Genomic DNA, 25,034 nt, shown 5'->3' with positions numbered 1-25,034 from the left:
ATCCACAACTCTTGAAGAAGTTACTGGATTATGAAAAAGTAGATGAAAAGAGATTTGCCTGTCAGCCTAAAAAGAAAGTTATACAACATAATTATACTACCCACTCTAACATACATAGCCCAAACATGGTCTTTGACAGCAAAACAAGTATAATAAACTTAGAACATGCCAATGAGCAATGGAAAGAAGTATGCTGGATATAACCAAAAAAGACAGAAGAAAATCTACTTCTATCAAGTTCTCCAAGTCCTTAAAATGGAAGTAGGGAGGACATCTCACCAGAAAACAAGAAAACTCAGATAAGCTCACAACTGTTTGGTTACCAAAAGAAGGAAAAAGAAATAGATGAAAACAGAAAACCAGGTGGAGAGATGAGTTAACATCCCTTATGGGCCCCACTTGGCCAAGACTGGCATTAAACTGAGATGGAGAAAGTTGGGGAAGGCCTTTGCCCAGCAGTGGGATTTCACAGGCTAACACAACAACAATAACAACGTATAAGTACCAAATGAAGCAAAATTGACCCATTAGATTCTGAGTTATCTTTCTTTGTGGTACGAAATTCAACAAGAAGTTAACTGTAACAAATATTTGGAATAAGCATGGAAAAATGTGTTGTACAGTTGCAGACTTTAAAATTATTTATTAATGAAGAAAGCGCTCTTCAATTTGCAAATACAGCTTGTGAGGAAATGGACATTTCAATAGGAAGAAGAATAAGGATAAAAAAAACAAATGCCAGGAGAAATGACTAAGGATGCTGGACTGTCACCCCAAGAAGAATTAAAAAGAGCAATGTATGAATGCATGAATAGGTTTCATTGAGAATTGGAGGTTTGTTCGGAAGCAGTGGGCTATTTTCTTTCAACATTTGCCATTATTCAACCCTATAATTTGTTTGTCGCGCAGAAAGGAAAATATGAAATGCATATTTCAAGCTGACCAAAATTTTCTATGAATTTCATCTTGAAGAAATTAGCATTAGCATTAGCATTAGTAGAGGCATTTGATGCAAGAAAGCAAGCTTATGCAGCATCAGCCAAAAAAAAAAAAAAAAAAAAAAAAAAAAAGTAAAATAAATAAATAAAAAATAACCACTTCCACTTCACCCCTCTGTTCGTTCGAAATACCTGTCCAGCTGAGCCTTAAACTTATTTAGGCTATCAACTTCCACGACAAGGGATGGAAGTCTGTTCCACCTACCAACCACCCGCTGGCTAAAGGCAAATTTCCGCACATCTATCCTACATCTGTCTTTCCTCAATTTGAACTTATGTCCTCTCAGGTGATTATACTGAGCAAGAGGAAGAATCCCATCAGCATTGAGCATGCTCAACCCATTCAAGGCTTTATACACCTCTATCAGATCACCTCGCTGGTGCCTAGTCTCCAGACACTGTAATTCGCAAAACTTAAGCCTTTCTTCGTAAGAGCACCCCTTTGCTCCATTCACTAATCTTGTTGCTCTTCTCTGTACTCGTTCCAGCAGCTCTACATCCTTCATGAAATGAGGCCTCCAGACCTGTATACAATACTCTAGGTGTGGCCTGACCATTGCCTTATACAAGGGAATAATCACCTCCTTATCCATGCTAGAAAAAATACTATATATCATTGACAATACACCATGAGCTACTCCTGCAGCCCGTCTGCACTGCTCAGAGAACTTCATATCTGCCTGCACAACCACCCCCAGGTCGCTTTCATTCTCTACCACTGTCAGTGTAGTACCACAGAGTTGATACGTTGCTCTGGGGTTGCTGTTTCCCATATGTAGTACTTTACATTTGTCAATGTTAAACTTCATTTGCCACCTCTCAGCCCATCTGCTCAACCTTTCCACATCCTGTTGCAGCAGCATAGTGCCAGTAGTGCAAAATATTCATTTAGTTTGTTAGCTACCTGAGCAGGGTCATCAACAGTTGACCCATCGATATCAAGTGGACCAATCTGATTCATCCCCTTCCTTCTAGAGTTTACATAAGTAAAGAACTCTTTGCTGTTTTTCTTCGCATCCCTTGCCAAGGATCTCTCGTAATCTGCCTTCGCCTGCCTAACCTCCTTTGTAACTTGGTTACAGATCAACTTGTATCTATCATAGGCTTCTGTGTCACGTGTTAATTTGTATGTATCCCATGCATTTTTCTTCTCTGCCATATGCCTCATTAGTTCATCTGACATCCATTTAGGCCTAAACCTTGGACAATATTTCTTAGTTGGTATGTAAAGCCTAGTAGCTTGCAAGATAAGTTCTTTGAATGCTTCCCATTTTGGATTTGCTGTTGGTAACATCATCAGTTGATCCCACTGTATAGAATTTAAATACTGTCTCAGTCCATCGTAGTCGCCTGTACGAAAGCAATACCCCTTCCCTTTACCCCTAATGGTAGTTACCTCTTTGAGTAACTCCCACTTCAGCACACTGTGATCACTGCCACCTAGTGGTTCATTTATCTGCAGATTATTAATGCATGAAGAATCACTACTGATAATCAAATCAAGAGTATTACTCCCTCTAGTTGCCTCCCGAACATGCTGATGTAGAAAACAATCATCCAATAAATCCACAAAAGCCTTGCTAGTGTGTGAGTGACCAGCCCACAAATTCCAGTCAATATCTGGGAAATTAAAATCCCCCATTATAAGACTCTCTGATTTACTGGCCCACTCTATATCTCTGTACAGTTTCTTATTATACTCATCAGAGTCATTAGGCCTATAGCACACTCCTACTCTTAATTTTGATCTCCCAGTGCTTATGTCACACCAAACTGACTCGACACTGCACTGTCCAGTGATGTCGACTGGCTTCACTTCCTTGGATTTTATGTGTTTCTTAACTAATAGCATAACCCCTCCTCTCTTCCTATCCTGTCTATCCTTTCTGTAGACATTGTACTCCCCAAATTCCAGTTCTGCATTCCTTATATCTGTGTGACACCACGTCTCTGAAATCCCAACAATATCTGCCTTTGATGTTTTGAGCAATAACTCAAATTCATCAAATTTATTTACTAAACTCCTAGCATTGGTGTACACGCAAGTATACATGTACCTGTTCTTCCTCTTAGCCACCCTAACACAACCCATGTGTTTACTTGTACTCCCATGATTCCCAGCAGTCTCTGTAATATCCTGCATCTTGTTTTCCAGGCTTCTGCTCATTCCAATAGAAGCAGTGCAAGAATCACTTTCTCCTCTGCCAGTGGCTACTGTTAATCTATTAGTCCTTGTATCCCCCCAATCTAGCAGTTTTCCGACCCACCTAACACTGCCTCGATAGCATCAGCAAACATTCTTGCACCCTTTCTATTTAAGTGTATCCCATCCCTGTAGAAGCAGTCTCTCCTGTTAATTGTATTAGAAATTTGCCGACTAAGACGCCACTTACAAGCTGCAAAAATAACTGTTGAGGAAGCAGAACTGTGGACAGCTTTGCAGTTTAGAGTTTATTATAAAGTTGGATTTTTTGGAATTTCCACCAAATTTATTATTATGCTTATTCTTTTTAACAGTATGTATATCTATAGCTTCTTGCAAAAGAAGCTGTAGATATACATACTTTTCATCATTGGATCAGACTAGATTATCAAATCTAGCTATATTATCTATGAAAATGAATATGCCAGTAAAATTAATTTTGATGAGGTTATTGATAAATTTGCTGAAATGAAGACACGGAAATGGAAACTATAAATCTCTTCTGTTACTGCTTTTCACATTCTGTATCTCTTTTTCTCTTTTTGTTATTATATTAAATACTACACAAATACACTACTTTATTTACTGAATTTTTTAATGTTCCTTGATTTTCTGCGATTTCTTCAAATAAATTAACAATGTGTCACCTTACAAAAAGATATTAGTTGGAGACAGAAAAAATTTGAACACAGGTCGGAAAAAAAAAAACCTTTTCCAAATAAACATCTGATATTCCAACTTCACATTTCAGGGTGATCGATTGATGAACAATCATTAATAAATCATCTTTCAGGGTGATTGATGAAAACTATTCTTGGAAAAAAAAAAAAAAAAAGTCTATTTGGTTGTAAAGCTTGTCAGAATTCGTATCATGATTGGCATCTTCACTGTGATTTATTAGCTTATTGAAAATTCCTGAATGTCAAATTAAAAATGTATTTAGTACGTTTTTTTTTTTTTTTTTTTTTTTTCCCCCCAGGACAAGTCAGTTGGAGGATGGCATCCACTGCAGTGCTATGCCACAATCAGTGGTAGTACGTACAGTATCTGTTACACTGCCACTTTGCCATCGTTGCTTGTTGCAAAGTTGCATGGGAATTTGGTCATGTGGGAATGTGTGCTTGCTCTAGTGGCAGTTCTCCTGCAATCTTTGCAATTGTAGAAAGTCATGCCCCTTCAGAAGGTTCCTTGGATTTGGTCATGTGACAACTGATGCTCACTTCTGTGCAGCGGCAGTTCTGCGATCATCACAGCCATAGAAACTGGCTGTGATGATCAACACCCCAGCTTCAACACTGCTTCACCATCATTGCATATAGAGATGCAAGGGAATTTGGTCATGTGGCAATGTCGCAGCTGTAAAAACTGGCACCCCAGCTTCAATGCTACTTCGCCATCATCGCATGTCGTAAAGATGCATGGGAATTTGGTCACGTGACAAGGATCATGTGACAGCATAAACTGAGCAAGCAGTGGGAGGAACAAAACTTGTTGATTACTGCAGTGACATCACGCTTCCTCCAAACTCAATGGGAAGGGTACCAGGTTGAAAGATTAACCAAAATAATTTTCTTGTGATTTCTGAACTAAATGATATAGAAACTGTTTTTATTTATTATATAAATTATTATTCAAGTTCAACCAGAAATATTAGAAAAAAAAATAATAAATAAGTCACTTTTTATATAGTAGACACTCTTTAGTAGATTTTTAACATAGCATACACTCTTTAGTAGACTCTTTTCACATAGTATGCACTTTTTGGTAGATTTTTTTCACATAGTAGACACTTTTTACATAATAGGCTGTCACTTATGTAGCTATAAATTCTGCAGTTCATTCATTGATTTTTTCTGTATGTTTAGAATTGGTACTGCTTATATTCTAAACCTTTCTAATTCTCTAGAAGTAGAATTGTAAAACTCTCCTAATTTGCTATTAGATTCACTGCATTTAATAAGTGTTTGATGGAATTTACTATAGTACAGGCACCCCATATTATGAGCTAGTCTTTTATGCGTCTGGCTAGTCTGTGTATAGTTGTTTTGTTATTAATTCTTCGTTCTTTAACCTCCTTTTCACTGTGTGATTCTTATTTTATACAATCGCTTAGAGCAGTTGGAGGGAAAGCAAAGTGCTATTGTTATCCTCTTCCTACCTTTTGCCTAGTGTAGTATCTGCTGTTGCCCACTTTGTACTGCAGTTTGTCTAATCCAAGAATGGCTGTTATAATTATATTTGATTTGTTTGCTGCCTCTTGGGCTAAGCGTTTTTTTTCAGGAAGCTGTTAAATTTACCCATCAGTGGTGACGTTACACCTTTAAGGCCCATCTTGAAAATAGAGCCTGTATTAAATATTGGTTGTCAAAAAAAAAAAATCTTCAATTTTCTGTACTTTCCTGAGTATAGACAAATTTTTACTGGGTATGTCTTTTTTTTTTTTTTTATTGTTTTTGCAGGTTTATAGCATGATTGCATTTAGCGTGTACAACATCACTGTATTTATCGCTGTTTTTCACCAGCAGTAGCATATCTCACTAGTTATGCTATGAAATATTTCTTCTATTTGTTGCTGACTATTTGCATTATTTTCTATCTAGCTCTAGAAATGTCTTGTAAAATAATGATTTCGCAACACATGATTTATGCTCGGGGTGTTTTTTGAGTTAATTTTTTTAAAACTTTGTTTTGCAGCTTGCTGGATTTTTTTTTTTTTTTTTTTCTAGTTTTATGTTTGCTTCAGTCATTTCTATTCAGATAGCTAAATATTTTTATAATGTAAGTTAGTTACTGTTTTCTTCTTATTATTAATATTAATGTTTTTGACAAAATATGTATTACTTTTTGATGATCTTTTCAATCGGAGTGTATGAGTACACTTAGAGCATTATAACCTAAAAGGCTTCCCAATAATAATAATCATAGATTAGATAGATACTAATTTATGATTGTATTCCAGAAATAGGAAAGCAATCCTATTAATAAATAGTAGATTAACCTTTTAGTGATGTCATTTGTTTGAAAGTAGTGCAATACAAGTGCAACTAGTTGTGTAGGTGAAGTATTTTTTCTGCTGTGAGCACAAAGAATAGTGGAATAGGTGGATGGTAAAGAACTGTCCCAGATGTTGCTAGACATCGATAGCCTTACATGAGGTGTTTTTGAAAGATTTTTTATTTTTTTTAATGCCAAAATCCAAATAAACAATTTTGAAATTGTTCCCTACATCCAGCTGATGGGTAATTCTGTCAAAATGGCTAACCAGGTTAGTTAAATATAGTTTTCACTGAACAAAACCAAGTTGTGTCTTTCAGAATGCTGCCATTTCTATCTAAATCCCCCTGGATTGCACTCTTAATCATTTCTTCCAAGGTTTTCGATAGTCTATGGTTACTTCATCTTAGAACTGCCTTTATGTATTGGCAATATGTTAGTTCTTCTTCAATCCAAAGGAGTCTCCTGAGATGAGTGTTGCCCTCATAATTAACCTCGGTGATTCAGTACATTCACTGGTTGCCTCCCTGAATGTTACTGGATATATGCCAGCAGTTGCAGGAGCCTTACTTGCCCTTAGGCTTGAAAGTTTTTCTAATTAACAGTTGTTTGTAATTTCAAAATCACTTATTTCATAATGTCTCAGCCTCACTTGCACAGCTTTTCCTTGGCATGAATGGTCTTTTGTCAATAAAGACTAATGCCACATACCTATTTTGTTCATCAGCAATAGCAGTTGGATTATTGAAGGTATTCCGACACACAGTACACAATGGTCAAATTTGATTTGCTTTCTTCTTTGTATTCACGTACAAGAAAAACTCTTTGTCCTCATCCTTTGCCCTCTTAGCCAGTTCTTTCTCATATTCAGCCTTGGTAGCCCTAATGTTATCTGTGGTACTGTTACAGATCAACTTGTAAGAGTTGTAGCCTTCAGTACTTTTCAGTATGTTCTGCAACTTTCCAGTGCTATCTTTTTCTGCACTATGACTGGTCAGCTCCGTATTCATCCATCGTGGTATCATCCTTCTGCTGTATTTTCTTAATAATATATATACACTTAATAATACACTCCTCCAAACTGCATACAACGGTTTAACCAGCCAGGTGCGCATCCAGAACGATTTATCTGAGGAATTTACCATCCAAACTGGAGTCCGCCAAGGGGATGTAGCCTCCCCGTTGCTTTTCAACATCGTGGTCGACGCCATTATGAGGCAAGCATTCAGAAACAGACAGGGCATACAATATGACAAGGATCACTATGTGACTGACCTGATGTTTGCTGATGATAGTGCTATCCTTGCCGGTAACGACGCTGAAGCCACGGACATCCTCTACGACATTGCCCGGCCATATGGTTTGAAGATCAATGCTGGTAAGACAAAGGCCCTGACAACAGATGGTCGCAAGCCACCATCTATCTCGAAGGCGTCCAGATCGAGCAAGTGCAGGACTTTAAATACCTTGGGTCGCTGGTCCAGGAGAAGAAAGTTGCATCCGCCATGGAAATCCACAGCAGAATTGGACAGGCGGCCGCTGCGTTCGCCTCGCTCAAATGGTGTCTGTGGAAGAGGACCAACATTTCCACAAAGACTAAAATCCGACTCTTCCGGACTTTGATCCTGCCCATTCTTCTTTACGGATCGGAAACATGGATTTGTCTCAAGTTAGATTTGAACAAACTTGAGGTATTCCAAATGCGATGCCTGCGGCAGATCTTGGGCATCTCTCTTCGCGACCGCATCACTAATGATACCATCCGCGCCAGATGCCAACAGCAACCAACCATTGCCGACCAAATCCAGAAGCGAAGGCTCAGATGGTTTGGCCACGTATGTAGAATGGGCACGAACAGAATACCATCCACACTCCTTTGGAGACAACGACCCACCCAATGGAGCATCCAACGGACCGCGCCTAGGAAAACATGGGCCAAGCAAGTGGAAGGTGACTTGAAGAGCCGACGTCTTGACCTTAACCAGGCCAGGACTGAAGCCATGGATCGTAAGGTATGGAAGAACATCACAGAGCAAGTGCGAAACCCTGCGGCACCTACAGCAGCATACTGGTTGCGTGGCCAACCGCCTCCCCCAGCTGCCAGCTAAGGACCAAAGAAGAAGAAGAAGAATAATATTTATATATATATATATATATATATATATATATATATATATATATATATATATAGGGCGGGAGTAATTTACAGACTAGTAGATTGTGAAGAATGTGATGCGTCTTTACATGCAGATGGAATGGACAAGCAGGCGTGATTGTCCTGTTATGGATGACTTTAATCTACCCCAGATTAAAGTCACCCAGAATAAGTGGGAGGAAAACTCATCATGGGGGAAAAAACTTTTTAAAATAAACTAGATGTTTACTTGTATCAGCATGTTATAGAAAGTACTAGGGGCAATATTATTCTTGATGACAACACAGGGCTTAAAGTACAGGAACTATTGTCAGGAAGTGATCATGTAATCATTAAGTTTCAGTAGTTAAAGGCACAAGTTTTAACTTCAGAACACTCAGGAGACTTTGAGAGTTTAAGGCACTATATGGCATCTGTGAATTTTGGGAAGATTAGTAATAGTAATGGAGGCATGTGATGCAAGAGCATCACATGCCTTATGTAGCATCAGCCAAAAAAAAATTAACACATTCATTCCCTCTAAAAGTTTGTTCAGTTCCTCCTTGAATTTATTTAAGCTGTCGACGTCCACAATGACAGATGGAAGTTTGTTCCCGCAATTAACCGATTGCCGAGAGATGGTGAATACATTTGAAGTATGGAATACAAAAATTAAAACAAAAATCATAGAAGCCATGAACACATACATATCTTTAAGAAAATATTGCAAGAGAAGGATGCAGAAATGGATGACTGCAGAGCTGGCTGGTAAAATAGAAAAAGATTGTGCACTGGGTGTGGAAAAGTCTTCTATAACCCAGCTGAAGTTGCAGAGGAATTGAATAGGTACTTTGCATCAGTCTTTGCTGACAAAGACCTTTCATGCTGAGAAGAAGCTGTGCAAATGAGGCTCAGACATATGAAATTAGCAATGTTTTAATTACAGGTGATTGTTTATTATAAAACCTTTTGAGCAAAAAGTCAAGTAAGGCATGGGATAGTTACAGAGCAATGAAAAGTACTGATGCCTGCAGCAGATATGAGTTGATCTGAAATAGTATCACAGATAAGGTCAGGGAGGTGGAGGCTGCTTATGAGAAAGCATTGACTAAGAAAGCAAAGAATGGGGACAAGAATTTTCATTTATGTGAATACAACAAAGAAGAAACTAATCAGATCGGACCTTTGTACACTGGTGGAAAAGTCTCAGATAACCCAGCTGAAGTTGCGGAGGAATTGAATAAGTACATTGCATCAGTCTTCACTGACAAAAGACCTTTCATGCTGAGAAGAGGCTGTGCGAGTGAGGCTCAGCCATATGAAATTAGCAATGTTTTAATTACAGGTGATTGTTTATTAGAAAACCTTTTGAGCATAAAGGCAAGTAAGGCTCCTGGAGTTGATGGCATATACCCTGTAATTTTGAGGGGAAGCATGAGGGAGTGTATTGAACCATTGAGATTAATTATGAGGGCATCTTTGGACTCAGGAGATTCCTTTGGATTGGAGAATTGCCAATGTATTCCCATTACATAAAAGGGGTTCTAAGACTAAAGTTGGTAACTTTGGACCAGTTATTCTGACTTCAGTGGTAGGAAAAATCTTAGTGGCAATGATTAAGATTTCAGAGATGGTTAGAGAAGTGGCAGCTATGTTTTAATGATGCTAAAAGGCCTTTCACTTGGTGAGGTTGAATTAAAACAGTTGAGGAGGAAAGGGATCTGGGAGTTACAGTACAGGCAGATATGAAGTTTTCTGAACAGTGTAAACAAGCAGTCAAGAAAGTCCATGGTGTCCTATTCATGATTTATCAGTTGTTATCCTGTAGAGATAGGGATATCAAAATAAGGCAATTGTAATACCACATTTGGAATACAGTACTGTGTTCAAGTATGGATATCTCATCTGAAAAAAAGACATCGAGCTTCTTGAAAGGGTCAAAAATCAGGCAGCTCAAATAGTGAAATCGGCAGGAGGACTACCATATGAGGAAAGACTCCGATTATGTAGACTACAGTGCTTGGCAACTAGGTACCTCAGAGGTGACCCGATTGAGGTTTATGAGGCTCTGAGAGGTATTAATAAAATGAATGAAGGTGGAATTATTACTGTTCTAAATAATTTCAGAACTAGGGGTCATAAATTCAAATTACAAGGCTTGAGGTTTAGGTTGGATTGTGGGAAGTTTTCTTTTAGTTGGCAAGTCATTGATTGCTGGAACAACTTGTCCTCTCGGGTAGTTGAGGCTGACAGTTTGAATAAATTCAAAGAGTTGAACTGGATAGTTACCTGTGCGAGGTGGGAAGCATATTTGCATTTTCTTATCTACTTTATTTTTTATTATTATTATTATTATTTGGCCAGTTCAGCAAAAGCCTGTGGCTTTCTTGCACTGCAAATACTATTACTATATGTTCATGGCTTCTTTGATTATTACTTTAAAGTTATTCCATAATTCTCTGCAATCTGCCCAAATATAGATACCACGTAGCACCTTAAACTGTCGTAGTCCTCTTTTCTGAAATTAAGATCTGTGCCTTTACCTTTAACTACTGAAACATCATTCTTCATCTTTCAACTGATGACTGTGTGATCACTGCCTGCCAATGGTTCTTGATCTGTTAGCTCCATGATGTCATCTCATTTGTGAGTAACAATGAGGTCTAGAATATACTTAGCTCTAGTTTTTTTTTTTTCTCTAATATGGTGGTACAAATAATAATAAAATAGTTTATTTAAAATTTTGAATTAAAAATTTAATTGTGCTAGCCTGACAACATACTATTCAATTTATTCTGAATTCAGAATAATGTATTCTGTTTATAATATATAATAAAAATAAATGCACAAGGCATAATATGTTACGAATTTGAAATTCACTATAGAACATTCACTGAAAATACACCATTCTTTGTAATAGTTAACCACAATCGTAGTATGATTGGCATCGATTTAATTGTATTTCATATTGTGACTACCTTCACAACAAGTTACCATTTTTTTTTTTATGTGAACCCCAAACACGAGAGGTATTAGAATCTATAGTACTTAGTACCGTGCTTGGGTTGGAGGTTGAGAAGACAAAAGAAGATATTTGTTGACATTGGACTTGAACTTCTGTAGATTGTAATTTTCAGGAAATACGTATGAAGGAAGGTTCTTCCAGAAAACGGCAGTTGAATGAATAAATAAGGAAGATGAAAAGTTGGTTCTGTGGGTTTGAAGTTGGACAGTAAATGGATGTTGGCTGGTGGCGGCACGTGTTCGGACTGTTTTGAAAGAGAGAGCGGGAATTATAGAAGCCAATTCAGAAGAACAGTGCCCATGGAAGTATCTGTAGAAGAGGCATGCAGCAGAAACAGTACATCTATGAGAAAGCAAGTGGAGAGACTCTGTTAGAGATGAATCACTAATTAACCTAACTGCCCTCTTCTGAATGGAATCAAGAAGCCTGAGAGAGGTTTCGGGGGCACCACCCCAGATGTGGGAACAATATTCCACTGCAGGGCGGATTTGCGATTTATACAGAGTGAGAAGCTGTTTGGAAGAAAAGTAACGTCGAGAGCGAAAGAGACAACCAAGTTTTTTAGATGCAGAGGAAGCAATATTTGTAATGTGCTTGTGCCAAGAGAGATTAGAAGTCAGGGTATTCCCCAAAAGAGATATACCATTTTGCCTAGAAATCGGAGTGTCACTAAAGATAAGCATAGGAGCAGAAGAATCCTTTTTGCGAGATATAAGACAAGACTGAATTTTAGAATGGTTTAAATCAACTAAGTTGTCTTTGCCTCACTGGAGAATTACCTGAAGATCGGCATTTAAGGAATTGGTAGCAGATTTTCGAGAAGTTGAAGCTGATTGGCAGGACAAGGTTTCTCAAAATGGAAAGTGGAATGCAGTGTGCTATCATCGGCACTATGGATAGGATTTCCAGTCAATGGAAGAAGGTCATTAATATACAAGAGGAAAAGAGTGGGGGAAAGAACTGAACTGAACTGAACTTGGGGACACAGCATTAGTGGAGAAGTTAGAAGACAGAAAGCCATCTACCAACACCCTCAGTGAGCGATCAGAGAGAAAACTGGATAACCAATTACTAAAAACAGTTGGCAAACCATAAGATGGAAGCTTGTTTAGAAGACCTTTATGCCAAACACGATCGAAAGCCTTTGAGATGTCAAGAGCAACTACTTGTGTTTCACCGAACCTTTCCATTGAATTAGTCCATAAATGGGTAACATAAGCCAGAATATCACCAGTGGATCAACACTGATGGAAATTTTGTATGGCGATCAACGATCACCATACTGGCGATCATTGATCAGACGGAAGGTTTCTAGGTAGTTTAAGAGTTGGCGGTTAATTGATTTTTCCATCACTTTAGAAAGAGTAGAAGTAATTGCAATGGGACGATAATTGGATGGGAGAGATTTGTCACCCTTTTTAGGAACTGGCTGGATTTGAGCAAATTTCCAAGCAGAAGGAAAAACACCTTTGGAATAAGAAAGTGTAAAAAGGCGGCAAAGAATAGGAGTAAGTTCAGGAGCACAGGTTTTGAGAACAAGGGAAGAAATACCATCAGGACCTGGAGCTTTCTTAGCATCAAGATTCATCAAAATTCTTCTGATATCCTTTTGACGGAAGACCACAGGAGGCACTGAATGGAGCGTGTTGGGAATGGTGGGAGGTGTTTTACCAAGATCATTAATACATGAGCTGGAAGAAAAATGGGATGCTAGCAGGTCAGCTTTATCCTTGGCTGAAGTGACAACAGAACCATCTGGTTTGACAGAGGTGGGAGCAGAGATGGGCAAAAGTTGCGGCCAATAGCTTTGGCAAGAGACCAGAATGCTCGGCTACCATTAGGGCAAGAAGCAAGTTTTCTACTCTTAGCCTGTTCAAACTCTAGTTTGGACTGATTAATAACTGCTTTACAATTGTTGCGAGCTTTGGTGTAGGCAGAAAATGAAACTGAAGAATTAGAAACAAGCCAATTACGATATGCAACATTCTTCTCTTGAACAGCCTTAGCATATTTATTGGAAAACCAAGGTTTAGATAAAGGACGAGATTTTAAAGTGGAGTGTGGAATAAAGGATTCCATTCCCGCAAGAATAATTTCACTGACACGATCTGAGCAAACGTTGACATCAGAAGTTTTGAAACAGTAATCCGACCAAGGAAAAGAAGAAAAGAAGTCTCGCAGGTCATCCTATTTTGCATTCTTTTAATGCCAAACAACACAAGGTTGGGAATAGCCATGATGTAAAGGTTCCATTGGAGAAGAGACAATCACCAAGTTGTGATCTGAAGTGCCTAAAGGACCTCTCACTTCGACCGTGTACTTAGAAGGGTTGTTTGTGAGAAAAAGATCAAGCGTTTTATTGGTTGTATGATTAGGATTGTCCGGTATACTTGTAGGTAAATGAACAATCTGTGCTAGGTCATTAGTAATTGCAAAAGTCTCAGCATACCTAAGGGGGCATAAATTCAAATTAAGAAAGGACAGATGTAGAATAGATGTGCGGAAATTTGCCTTTAGCCAGCGGGTGGTTAATTGCTGGAACAAACTTCCATCTGTCGTTGTAGTTGATAGGTTGAATAAATTTAAGGAGGAACTGGACAGGCATTTGGAGGGAATAGTATGATTTTTTTTTTTTTTTTTTTTGGTGATGCTGCATAAGCTCATACATTTGCTTTCTTGCATCACATGCTACTACTACTACTACTACTATCTCGGCCTGCTGGATCGGTGTGACTAGAAAACGGAAGCCAGCTGGAGAAAAGTCAAGTTGCAGAGAGGAAGTCAAAGAGCTCCAAGTGATTAGTGGAGTTGGAAGAACGGTAGACACAACAGATGAATTTGACGCAATGAGGTAGAGAGATTTTAAGCCAGAGAAGATCAAAGAGAGGAGATTCCAAATTGCCAAGTCTCTGACAGGGAATATCAGAAAGGACATATGCACAAGTACCACCTTTGAGGCAAAAGGAATCATACAGCGAATAATTTGGCCCTCTGAGATGAGCAGTAGTTGAATCAACCGATAACTGAGATTCTGTCAGAAAAAGTACATGAGGTTTGGCAGACTGCAAGTGGAAATGGATATCGTTGAGATTAGAATTGAGACCACGTATATTTGTGAAATGAATTAGGAAGTGCTTGGGAGGTTTAGATCTTTTCGCAGATAAGCTTGCTCTATTAGTTTGACAATTCGTGGTGTATTCGATAGTAAGAAAAAGTGGGTGGGACATGCTGTATGAAGTAATGAAATTTTTGGATATGGCGTACACGTGGTAAGAATATACCCAGATCCTTGACATAACGTGGCCTCGACAATGCTTCCCGCATACACACTACTCGGACTCCCTCCAGTCACTATCTAGCAGAGTAGAGGTAACAAGATTATACACTAGCTGATCCGGAAGCCTCCTAGAGAGTTACCAATAGGTTCAGTACTAACTAGCGGCCGGCCTGCAAACACCATGTATTGCACTACCTGGAATAAGTAATGCTTCACCAATGGAGAAGGTTATTCTTACTCATTACGATATAGACTTCACCGTTTCAAGGCTTATCGGCATATCTTTGATGGGTGGGCAGGTACCTTGCTGTTGCAATCATGGCCAACCCAGTTATGCAGTATAACTCCACAATATGAGAGATGTCAAAAGGTATACATAATAAGGCGCCTCCGTAGCCAGGTGGGAAGGAGCAGCAGTGCGTAGCACACGCTTCTTGATTAGACCAGGGTTCGAGCCTGTCACCACCAAATACGGAGTTTTCGGAAAGGTCAGGGAATGACCACCGCATATCCCCGGAGCAATATGGCCTAAGTTGCTAATGCTCCTAAAAACCAAATAACAACAACAACAGTATACATAGTAATAGTTACTAAGCAAAAATAAATGCACAAGGCATAATACATTATGAATTTGAAATTCACTATAGAATGTTCAGTGAAAATACACCAGTCTTGATTCGTAATAGTGAACCGCAATCATAGTATGAATGGCATCGATTTAATTATATCTCATATTGTGGCTACTTTCACAATGAGTTAGCACGTATTGCATTACCTCGAATAAGCAACACTTCACCAATGGTTGTTACTTATTCTCAGCAGATACCCACCTGACTGTTGTTACTTATTCTTAGCAGATACCACCACCCAGACGGCACTATTTCAAGGCTTATTGGCATATTGTCGGTGGATGAGCAGGTATCCTGGTGTTGCAATTGTGCCAACCTAGTTATGAAATATAACTCCACAATATAATGTCTTCTCCATTGGTGAAACGTTACTTATTCATTTTTACAATTTGATAATTGTAGATTTCTTAAAATACCATTTATAATTGACTTAATATGATAGCATAGCTTATTTTGCTATCATATTATCATATTAGGGTGGATAATAATTTTAATTTAAATCAGGAGTAAGTAAGTTGGGGTTTTAAAAAACAGAAGTTAAACTATGTGCAAGGAAGTAGAAGTACACGTCTTCGTCCTTGGTTGTCAATATTAAAGTTGAAAGTTGGCCTCCAGTGTTAACTATTTATTTTCAACTTTAATATTGACAACCAAGGACGAAGACGTGCACTTTTACTTCCTTGCGCATATTTTAACTTCTGTTTTTTAAAACCCCAACTTACTTACTTCCAATTTAAATTAAAATCATCATCCACCCTATTCAAACATTAATTGCAGATTATAAAAAAAAGGTGAGTACCATAATAAATCAAGCTATGCTATCATATTAAGTTATTCATTTTTATAATGCTACCAACCAATCAGAAAAAATACCAATGTCATTTGTACTTTTCTATTTGCAATGATTTAAACTTTTCTCTATTTCAAAGAATGAATGCTTTACAGATCCATCAGTTCTGCATCAGTCATCACTGTGACCTTTTGATTTTTTCCCCCCCCAGAGTATTGCTCACCTTTAAAAGAAAGTTTTTTATTGAGCATACAGCAATTAAAAAAAATATACAGTAAAAGTCCGAAAATCCGGACTGCTCGGGGACTAGGTCGATCCAGATTTTCTGGATTCTCAGGCAGTACTTTTAAAATTCAAATTTAAGATGAATAAAGAAGAGATGACCAGGTAAATTTTGACAGTTTATTCATTAGAAAATAAAGCATGCTTCATTTATTGAAAGGAGCAGTTTTAAAGAAAAATAAAGTCAACACCCGACAAAGATGTTAAAATAAATTTTTACCACAAAAAAAAAAAAAAAAAAAAAAAAAAAAAAAAAACGTGTAATGCTTGAAATCGCGTTTAAAAATTAACAATGTAAAAGGAAAATACAGTATATAAATGAAAGCAGAAGATACATTTTTTTATAAAAATTAATTATTTGTTTTAGTTTATTAACGAAACATTTTCATATAAAATACAAAGTTTGAAAAACAAACAAATATTTATTTGTTCTTTTCCGTGATTTCTGCTGCGTCTGTTGCACTGCTTGTAGATGGAACACTTGCAGCTTCTACTCTATCTGCTGCACTGCTTGACGCTTCTATTGCTTTCTTTAAATACTTTCTTATATCATCTTGTTTACGACTTGGTAGTTTCTTTGTGATAAAATTATTATGCACCATGCGCATATGCATGATGTCCTGAAGGCTGAAGCTATGGTTCTGTTCCATAAATTTAAACTGTTTCAATGGACTTTTCTGCAGTAGCCCAAGATATATTTTCTTCTTCAACTTTGTTGTTTTCTTCGCCAGATTCTTCTGAATAATTCTCTTCTATCTTATCAGGAGTTATAATGCTTTGAATAATTTCTTGATCAGTGAAAATTGCTGCAACTTCAACATCTTCAATGCGTATCCACTCTTCTATGTCATCAGCATTAAGATGCTTGCATAGAGGGTTGTCTTCCGTACATAGTTTAACAGTTTCCATCAGTTCTTTCACTTCAGGTGCCTTCAGCTTTATGTGAAATCCTTCAAAATTTTTGTTTCGATCAGATTGCAGATCCGCAAACATCACGTTCGGCCATAACTTTTGCCATGCTCTTAAAAGAGTTACAGGCTTGACTGCAGTCGCGAGTGAAAATGTTGCATCTTTGATTGTAAAACTGCATTGAAATGACATCATTATTGTCATAAAATCATTTTTATAGTGTCATTTAAAATTCCTAATGACTCCTTGATCCATGGGTTGAATGAAAACCAAACTTGTCTCCTTGACCCATGGATCAAGGAGTCAAGTTTGGTAGCAAGTATTTCTGCAATCAGACACTAATTCTGATTCGTGCGGGTGGGCCCTACAGTTGTCGAGAAGTAGCAGGCACTTTGTATTTGCAGTCTTCCCCAATTTTCTCAAGTTCTGATGAACTGATGGAACAAAATCATGAACAAACCAATTGCTAAATATATCTTTGTCCATCCAAGCATTCTTTTGGACTTTATAGGTCACAGGTAAGTGCACAATTCCTTTAAAGGCCCATGGGTGCTGAAATTTACTAATCACCAAAAGCTTAATTTTATGCTACCTGAAGCATTAGCACACATAAGAACGGTTGCATTTCTTTCTTGGTTTCCAGCCACAGTTTTTGTGGGCAAACACTTCCAGTAAACCGCTGTTCCATCAGCATTATAAATTTGATCAGCTGTAAGGTCATAGTCAGATACAATTTTTTCAAATGTTGCCCTATATTCTGTTGCTGCTTATATATCAGCCACCTTTCTCCAGCAATGAGGCGCCTCCGTAGCCAGGTGGGAAGGAGCAGCAGTGCGTAGCACACGCTTCTTGATTAGACCGGGGTTCGAGCCCGTCACCACCAAATACGGAGGATGCGGAAAGGTCAGGGAATGGCCACCGCATATCCCGGAGCAATATGGTCTTAGTTGCTAATGCTCCTAAAAACCAAATAACAACAACAACAACAATCTCCAGCAATATCTAACTGTCTAATACCAAATGTGCAATCTGAAGACCTTGCAATAAGCATCGGCCCAGAAATTGCCATACCTTCCGATTGTTTTAGCGAAAATAATTTGTACAACACTTTATCAAGATTCTCTAATTTTGGACGATGTAAACTTTTTCTCAGCAATTTTATTGTAAGGCTCAGACAAGGACTTTATAGGTCACAGGTAAGCGCACAATTCCTTTAAAGGTCCGTAGGCGCTGAAATTTACTAATCACCAAAAGTTTAATTTTATGCTGACCTGAAGCATTAGCACACATAAGAATGGTTACTCTTTCCTTATTAAGCTTAAACCCTGTTGCATCTCTTTCTTGGTTTCTGGCCAAAGTTTTTGTGGGCAAACACTTCCAGTAAACCGCTGTTTCATCAGCATTATAAATTTGATCAGCTGTAAGGTCATAGTCAGATACAATTTTTTCAAATGTTGCCCTATATTCTGTTGCTGCTTGTGTATCAGCCAACTGTCTAATACCATGACAAGTCTTTAAATTCCTAAGCCATCCATCACTAAATGTGCACTCTGATTCAATGTTCATTTGCTCCTTAAAAGACCTTGCTTTGGCAATAAGCATCAGCCCAGAAATTGCCATACCTTCCGATTGTTTCAGCAAAAACAATTCGTACAACACTTTATCAAGATTCTCTAATTTTGGGCGATGTAAACTTTTTCTCTCAGCAATTTTATTGTAAGGCTCAGACAAGGCTGTGATTTCTAGAATTTTATTCTTTGCCTTTTTTATATTGTAAATTGTAGACTTTCCAATGTTGTCTATTTTCATTAGAACAGCATTGCTCACACTGCTTTCTATTTTCTTAATTATTTCAAGTTTGTCACTAAATTTCAACGTGTTCTTCTTTCTCTTCACACCATGAAGTTTATCTATTTTAGGAGCCATTATTATGGACTTGTAAATACGTATGCTGTATATGGTAAATGGAAAGAGTAGGACAAAAATTATAGCATTGCCACAGTTTGATTGCTCATTTCAAAATGGTGACCGTGAGCTCGCATGATGTTGCTGGGCATTTGTGGCACTCCCACATGTGTGCGCTCACACAAAAGTCCGCTAAATTTAAAAATTCTGTGAGTTTTCGAAAAGTCCCGATTCTTGGGTGGTCCGGATTTCTGGTATCTAGATTTTTGGACTTTTACTGTATATGTTTTGTTCATGTTGAAAATATGCTTGGGAGGATATCCTTTCAATTTATTGAAAGAATATCCATGAATATTTGTGAAGATATTCTTAAAGAAGATACTGTTGCATTTCTTAAACCATTCTAACCAACCTGGATTTGCAGAAAACTAATCCCATCTGTCCAGCAAAGACATCAGCTTGCTCCATCAAGGATGGCAGGAGCATTCTGGATCCTTGCTTATCTGAACAAGAAATGCAGCTTCTAATTTTAACAGTTGCCATCCTCAGATTGCTAGTTCACAATTTTATCCTGAATTTTTATTTATTATCATGCATAAAATTCAGTACAGATGCAAATCTTTTTACAAATTTCAGTTTTTAAATGATTTCCTTTGTCAATGGCCTGGAGAAGTTCCATTTTTCTTAAGGGACAGGGCATTTTGCTTATGCACCTTTTATTCCAATTCTAGGGTCTTGGCTGCAAAATAGAATTTTGAAAAAGTTCACCACTTCCATGAAAGTCAGCTCCTCTACACTACAAACAATATTAAATATAATGCTAAAGTGTTCCTTTCCAACAGGACCTGGAAAATATTTTGTGTTAATCTGTTTTTTGTGTTATGCATTTTCATGTTAAACATTTTCCGCTGGTGAAGAAATATACCCAAAGTCATGAAAATATCAGAATAAATAATTTAAAGATTTTTTTTGCTAACTTTTTTAATTATATAAAGCATTTTTTTAAATATAAGCAGTTGAAGTAATTTATTTATTTATTTATTTAGCTCCCAGTCAGCCATTAGTATTGACACCTGAACAGTTTGCAAAACTTACTGTAGAAGGCTTACTGAAATTTAAGCCATCAGTGCAGATAACACAGAGCATTTCTACAAAACCATCTGCAGCACCTGCTGTTATAAATTCAAGTGAAGCTACAAAATCTGCTGTTCAGAAAGTTCCTCTTTCAAACACAAATAAAAATTGCATGCAGCGCATACTACCCACCAGTCACTCAGTTGACGTAAGTTGATCTTTTTATACATATATGCTAAAGATTATTTGCAATGCTTATGACCAACTAAACTCATTGCTTGATGATACGATATACTATGTAGATTGCTTTAAATTTAATTGTAATCTGTAGTCTCTTGCTCTGAACTTTGCATCTTGAATAAATGAATATAGCATTGTATCATATATACATTCATGCAAAAGTTAGGAAGTTATACGTATTTAAAAATATGTCATCGTCATCACCTATCGAAATTTCAAGAAAAATTCTTATTAATACCATGAATAAAAGTTTACATAAAGATTAATAGAGGAATTGTTCATCCCTTATTGCTAATACAACTCTCTCGCCGAGCTTTCATGTCATCAACAAGATTATTCATGAAGTCAATAAGCAGTAAATTCCATTCCTCTTTGCTGGAAGATTTTAGCTCATGTTGGATTCCTGGGGAAGAGGTGGCACCTTGCTCTTTTTCCAGAGCAGCCAGGCATGTTCCATAGGATTCAGGTCTGGGAACCTGGCAGGCCACTCCAGTCTTTGGACACCATCATTTCCAGAAATTCACCAACAACTGAGCTAGAGGGAAGTGCTATTATCCATAAAAAGAAATGGAGGGCCAGTAACACCCTGAAACCTCACATCGTGTTTGAAGATTTCTGCTCAGTCATAGGTCCACGATTCAAGATATGGAGGGATGTATAGCCATTAATGGCAAATTGCTACAAAGTGACTATATTCGCCCACTACAAAAATCATCTTTTCCCACTTGTTGGAGAACTCTATCATGTACCATTTTCTCTCCAGATGTAACACTCTCAAGAATCACTATTTAGGCAGAGTGACTTATCTTAACTTAAGGAATGTAATTTGAATTCATTATACAGTGTCTCAATTGCAGTTTTCTGTATTACATGATAAATAGGCTCTGTTGCAAGACTGAATTAGAGAAACATAACTAGCTGGTTTCCTAGACTGAAACCCCTATTAAGCCTACGTGGCACTGTATCTTGATACAGTACAACCTGCAGCCAGATTTATTTTATGTTGAGTTTGGTTGCTAAGGCCAGATAATTGTCTTCTTTTAAAGTTGCCTGTGGATGGATTTCACTTTTCCTACACTTGCATGTTCTTTTCTCCTGGAATCATTTCATAACCTTGAGCTGACACTTTTAGGCACAGTGAAGAACCTAGCAACCTCTACATGTGTTGGCCTATCTCTGTACTTTCAGTGACTTTCTGTCATCACCAACAGTCTTTCAGATTGTGTTTTCTTGTCATGTTGTACAGACCTATAAAAGAAAACCTACCAGATACATTATTTTGCCTACTGGGAATAAAATGAAAAATACCATTGTGTACCTCTATGTGAATTTTATATAAATTCCTTGAAACAACACAGGGAAATTTATATATGACATTCATAAAAACAAAATTTTAACTTTATTCTTACTTTTCTTACATATAATTATTTATGCTTCTCTGAGACATTAACTCTAACAGAAATTGCAGTACACCTACCCTGTTTTTTTTGTGAAACCCTCAAACACAAGAGGTATTAGAACCTATAGTACTTAGTACTGTGCTTGGGCTGAAGGTTGAGATGATGAAAGAAGAAGAAACTTGTTGACATTAGACTTGAACTTCTGTAGATTGTAGGTTTCAGCAAATATGTATGAAGGAAGGTTGTTCAGAAGTTGAATGAACAAATGAGGAAGAAGAAAGGTTGATTCTGTGAGTTTGAAGTTGGACAGTAAAAGGACGTTGACTGCATGTGTTCTGCTTTGGAAGAGAGAGAGAGAGAGAGGGGGGGGTTTATAGAAGCCAATTCAGAACAACAATGGAGAGAGTGGATAGAGAGTTTGTTAGAAGGAGTCATTAATTAATCTAACTTCCCTCTTTTGAATGGAAGAAGAAAGAAGTCTGAAAGAGGTTTTGGGGACACCACACTAGATGTGGGAACAGTATTCCATGATAGGGCAGATTTGCAATTTGTACAGATTAAACAGCTGTTTGGACGGTGAGAGCAAAAGAGAAAATGCAGTCTTTTAGATGCAGAGGAAGCAATATTTGTAATGTGCTTATGCCAAGGGAGATCAGAAGTCAGGGTAATCCCTGGAGAATTACCCGGAGATTAGCATTTAAGGAATTGGTAGTGGATATTCAAGCAGTTGAAGCTGTTTGTGCAGGGCAATGATTCTCAAACTGGATGGTGGAAGGCAATGTGCTGTCATCAGCAAAAATATGAATAGGATTTCTGGTCAATGGAAGAAGGTCATTAATATACAAGAGGAAAAAAGTGGGAGAAAGAACTGAACCTTAGGGAACACAGACATTAAGGGAGAAGTTAGAAGACAGAGATCCATCTACCATCACTCGCATTGAGCAGTCAGAAAGAAAACTGGATACCCAATTACAATAATCAGTTGGAAAACCATGAGATGGAACCTTATTTAGAAGACCTTTATGCCAAACAGGATCAAAAGCCTTTGAAATGTGAGCCATTGCTTGAATTTGTCCATAGATGGGTAACATAAGCCAGAATATCACCAGTGGATCGACACTAATGGAATCCATACTGGCAATCATTGATCACATGGAAGGTTTCTAGATAGTTTAAGAGTTGACAGTTAATTGAATTCTCTATTATTATAGAAAGAGTAGAAATAAGTGCAATGGAATGATAATTGGATGGAAGGGATTTTTCACTCTTTTTAGGAACTGGCCGAATATGAGTAAATTTCCAAGCTTTATGCTAAGAAAGCTCCAGACCCTGGATTTTTCTTAGCATCAAGATTGTTCAAAGTCCTTGACGTTTTTTTTGATGAAAGACCACAGGACATATTGAATAGAGTGTACTGGGAATGGTGGGAGGTGGTTTACTAAGGTCATCAATACATGAGTTGGAAAAAAAGTAGGATACTAGCAGGTCAACTTTTTCTTTGGCTGAAGTGGTAATAGAACCATCTGGTTTTGACAGAGGTGGGAACAGAGATGGGCAAAAGATTCAGCCAGTAGCTTTGGCAGGAGACAAGAATGCTCAACTGCCATTTGGACAAGGAGCAAGTTTTCTACTCTTAGCCTGTTCAAAATCCAGTTTGGATGGATTAATAACTGCTTTACAATTGTTGTTAGCTTTGGTGTAGGCAGAAAATGGACCTGAACATTTGGATACAAGCTAATTACAATAGTGGCATTCTTCTCTTGAACAGCTTTAGCTCATTTATTGGAAAACCAAGGTTCAGATAAAGGACAAGATTTTAAGGTTGAGTGTGGAATAAAAGATTTCATCCCTACAAGAATAATTTCGCTGACACGATTTGAGCAAACGTTAACATCAGAAGATTTGAAACAGTAATCCAACCAAGGAAAAGAGGAGAAGAAATCTTGCAGAACATTCCATTTTGCATTCTTGTAATGCCAAACAACACGAGTTTGAGAATGGCCATGAGAGAAAAGGCTCCATTGGAGAAGAGACCATCACCAGGTTGTGATCTGAGATGCCTAGAGGATCACTCACTTAGATCGTATGCTTAGAAGCTTTGTTTGTGAGAAAAAGATCAAGCATGTTGGCTGCATGGTTAGAATTGTCTGTTCTGGTAGGTAAATGAACAATTTGTGCGAGGTCATTAGTTATTGTTAATGCCTAAGCATCTCTTCCAGCTAGGTCTGTGAGACTAGAAAACCGAAGCCAGCTGGGGTTGTGAACATTAAAATCACCAAGGAAAATTACCTTACTGTTAGGAAAGTTGGACTGGAGAAGGTCAAGCTTCAAAGAGAGGAAGTCAGAGTTCCAAATTATTAATGGAGTTCTGAGAACAGTAGACACAACAGATGAATTTGAATGTGGTAGAGAAATTTTAAGCCAGAGAAAACCAAAAAGAGGAGACTCCAAATTAATAAGTCTCTGATAGGGAATATCAGAACGGACATATGCCTAAGTACCACCCTTGAAGCGAAAGGAATCATACAGTGACATTTTGACAACTGAGATGAGCAGTGGTTGAATCAACTGATAAATGGGATTCTGTCAAGAAAAAGTACGTGGGATTCTGTCAGAAAAAGTACATGGGATTTGGCCTACTGTAAGTGAAAATGGACATTGAGATTATAATTGAGACCATGTATATTTGTGAAATGAACAAGGAAGCGTTTAGGAGGTTTAGATCTTTTCGCAAATAAGTTTGTTCTATTAGTTTGACAATTCTTGATGTTTTCAGTAGTAAGAAAGGGTGACGAGACAAAGTAATGATTGGATATGATGTACACATGGCGTACCCACTCCTTGACATAACATGGCCTTAGCAATGCCACGTTATGTCAAGTAGCATGGCATTGTCAAGGGATACTTACTGATATCCCTGTGCAAGAGAAATGGGCCACATCTTCATATTGTTATGATGTTTGTCATGTCATACCAAACCATTTGTTATTGGTGGTATTTCATTGAATTTTCTGGACTTTGTCTTTACTTTTCTGATCTTTTTTGCCATAAAAATTCTTTTTGTGAGTTTCGTGTCTGTCTTGCCAATTCCCTCTTCAGGATTAATGAATATGTTCCTTCCAGTTTTTCGCATTTAATGCAATTTGTTTCATCTCACGAAGTACTTTTCTACTT

General features: G+C 37.7%; 1 protein-coding gene across 1 annotated transcript in view; it reads left to right on the top strand.

Annotated features, from left to right (window-relative positions):
* Positions 1–25,034, top strand: part of Atf6 (bZIP_ATF6 domain-containing protein ATf6) — a 273,849-nt gene that overhangs the window by 97,792 nt on the left and 151,023 nt on the right. Inside the window, exon 5 of the mRNA XM_090372442.1 lies at positions 20,193–20,428. Coding sequence (XP_090228568.1) covers positions 20,193–20,428 — 236 coding nt within the window. The remainder of the gene's footprint in view (positions 1–20,192; positions 20,429–25,034) is intronic.

This window comes from Mastigoproctus giganteus, chromosome 4, assembly GCF_048544385.1.
Source record: "Mastigoproctus giganteus isolate SK-2022 chromosome 4, ASM4854438v1, whole genome shotgun sequence".
Taxonomy (NCBI): Eukaryota; Metazoa; Arthropoda; class Arachnida; order Uropygi; family Thelyphonidae; genus Mastigoproctus; species Mastigoproctus giganteus.
The sequence above is the reverse complement of the archived record's forward strand: the minus strand, read 5'-3'. Positions and strand labels throughout refer to the sequence as shown.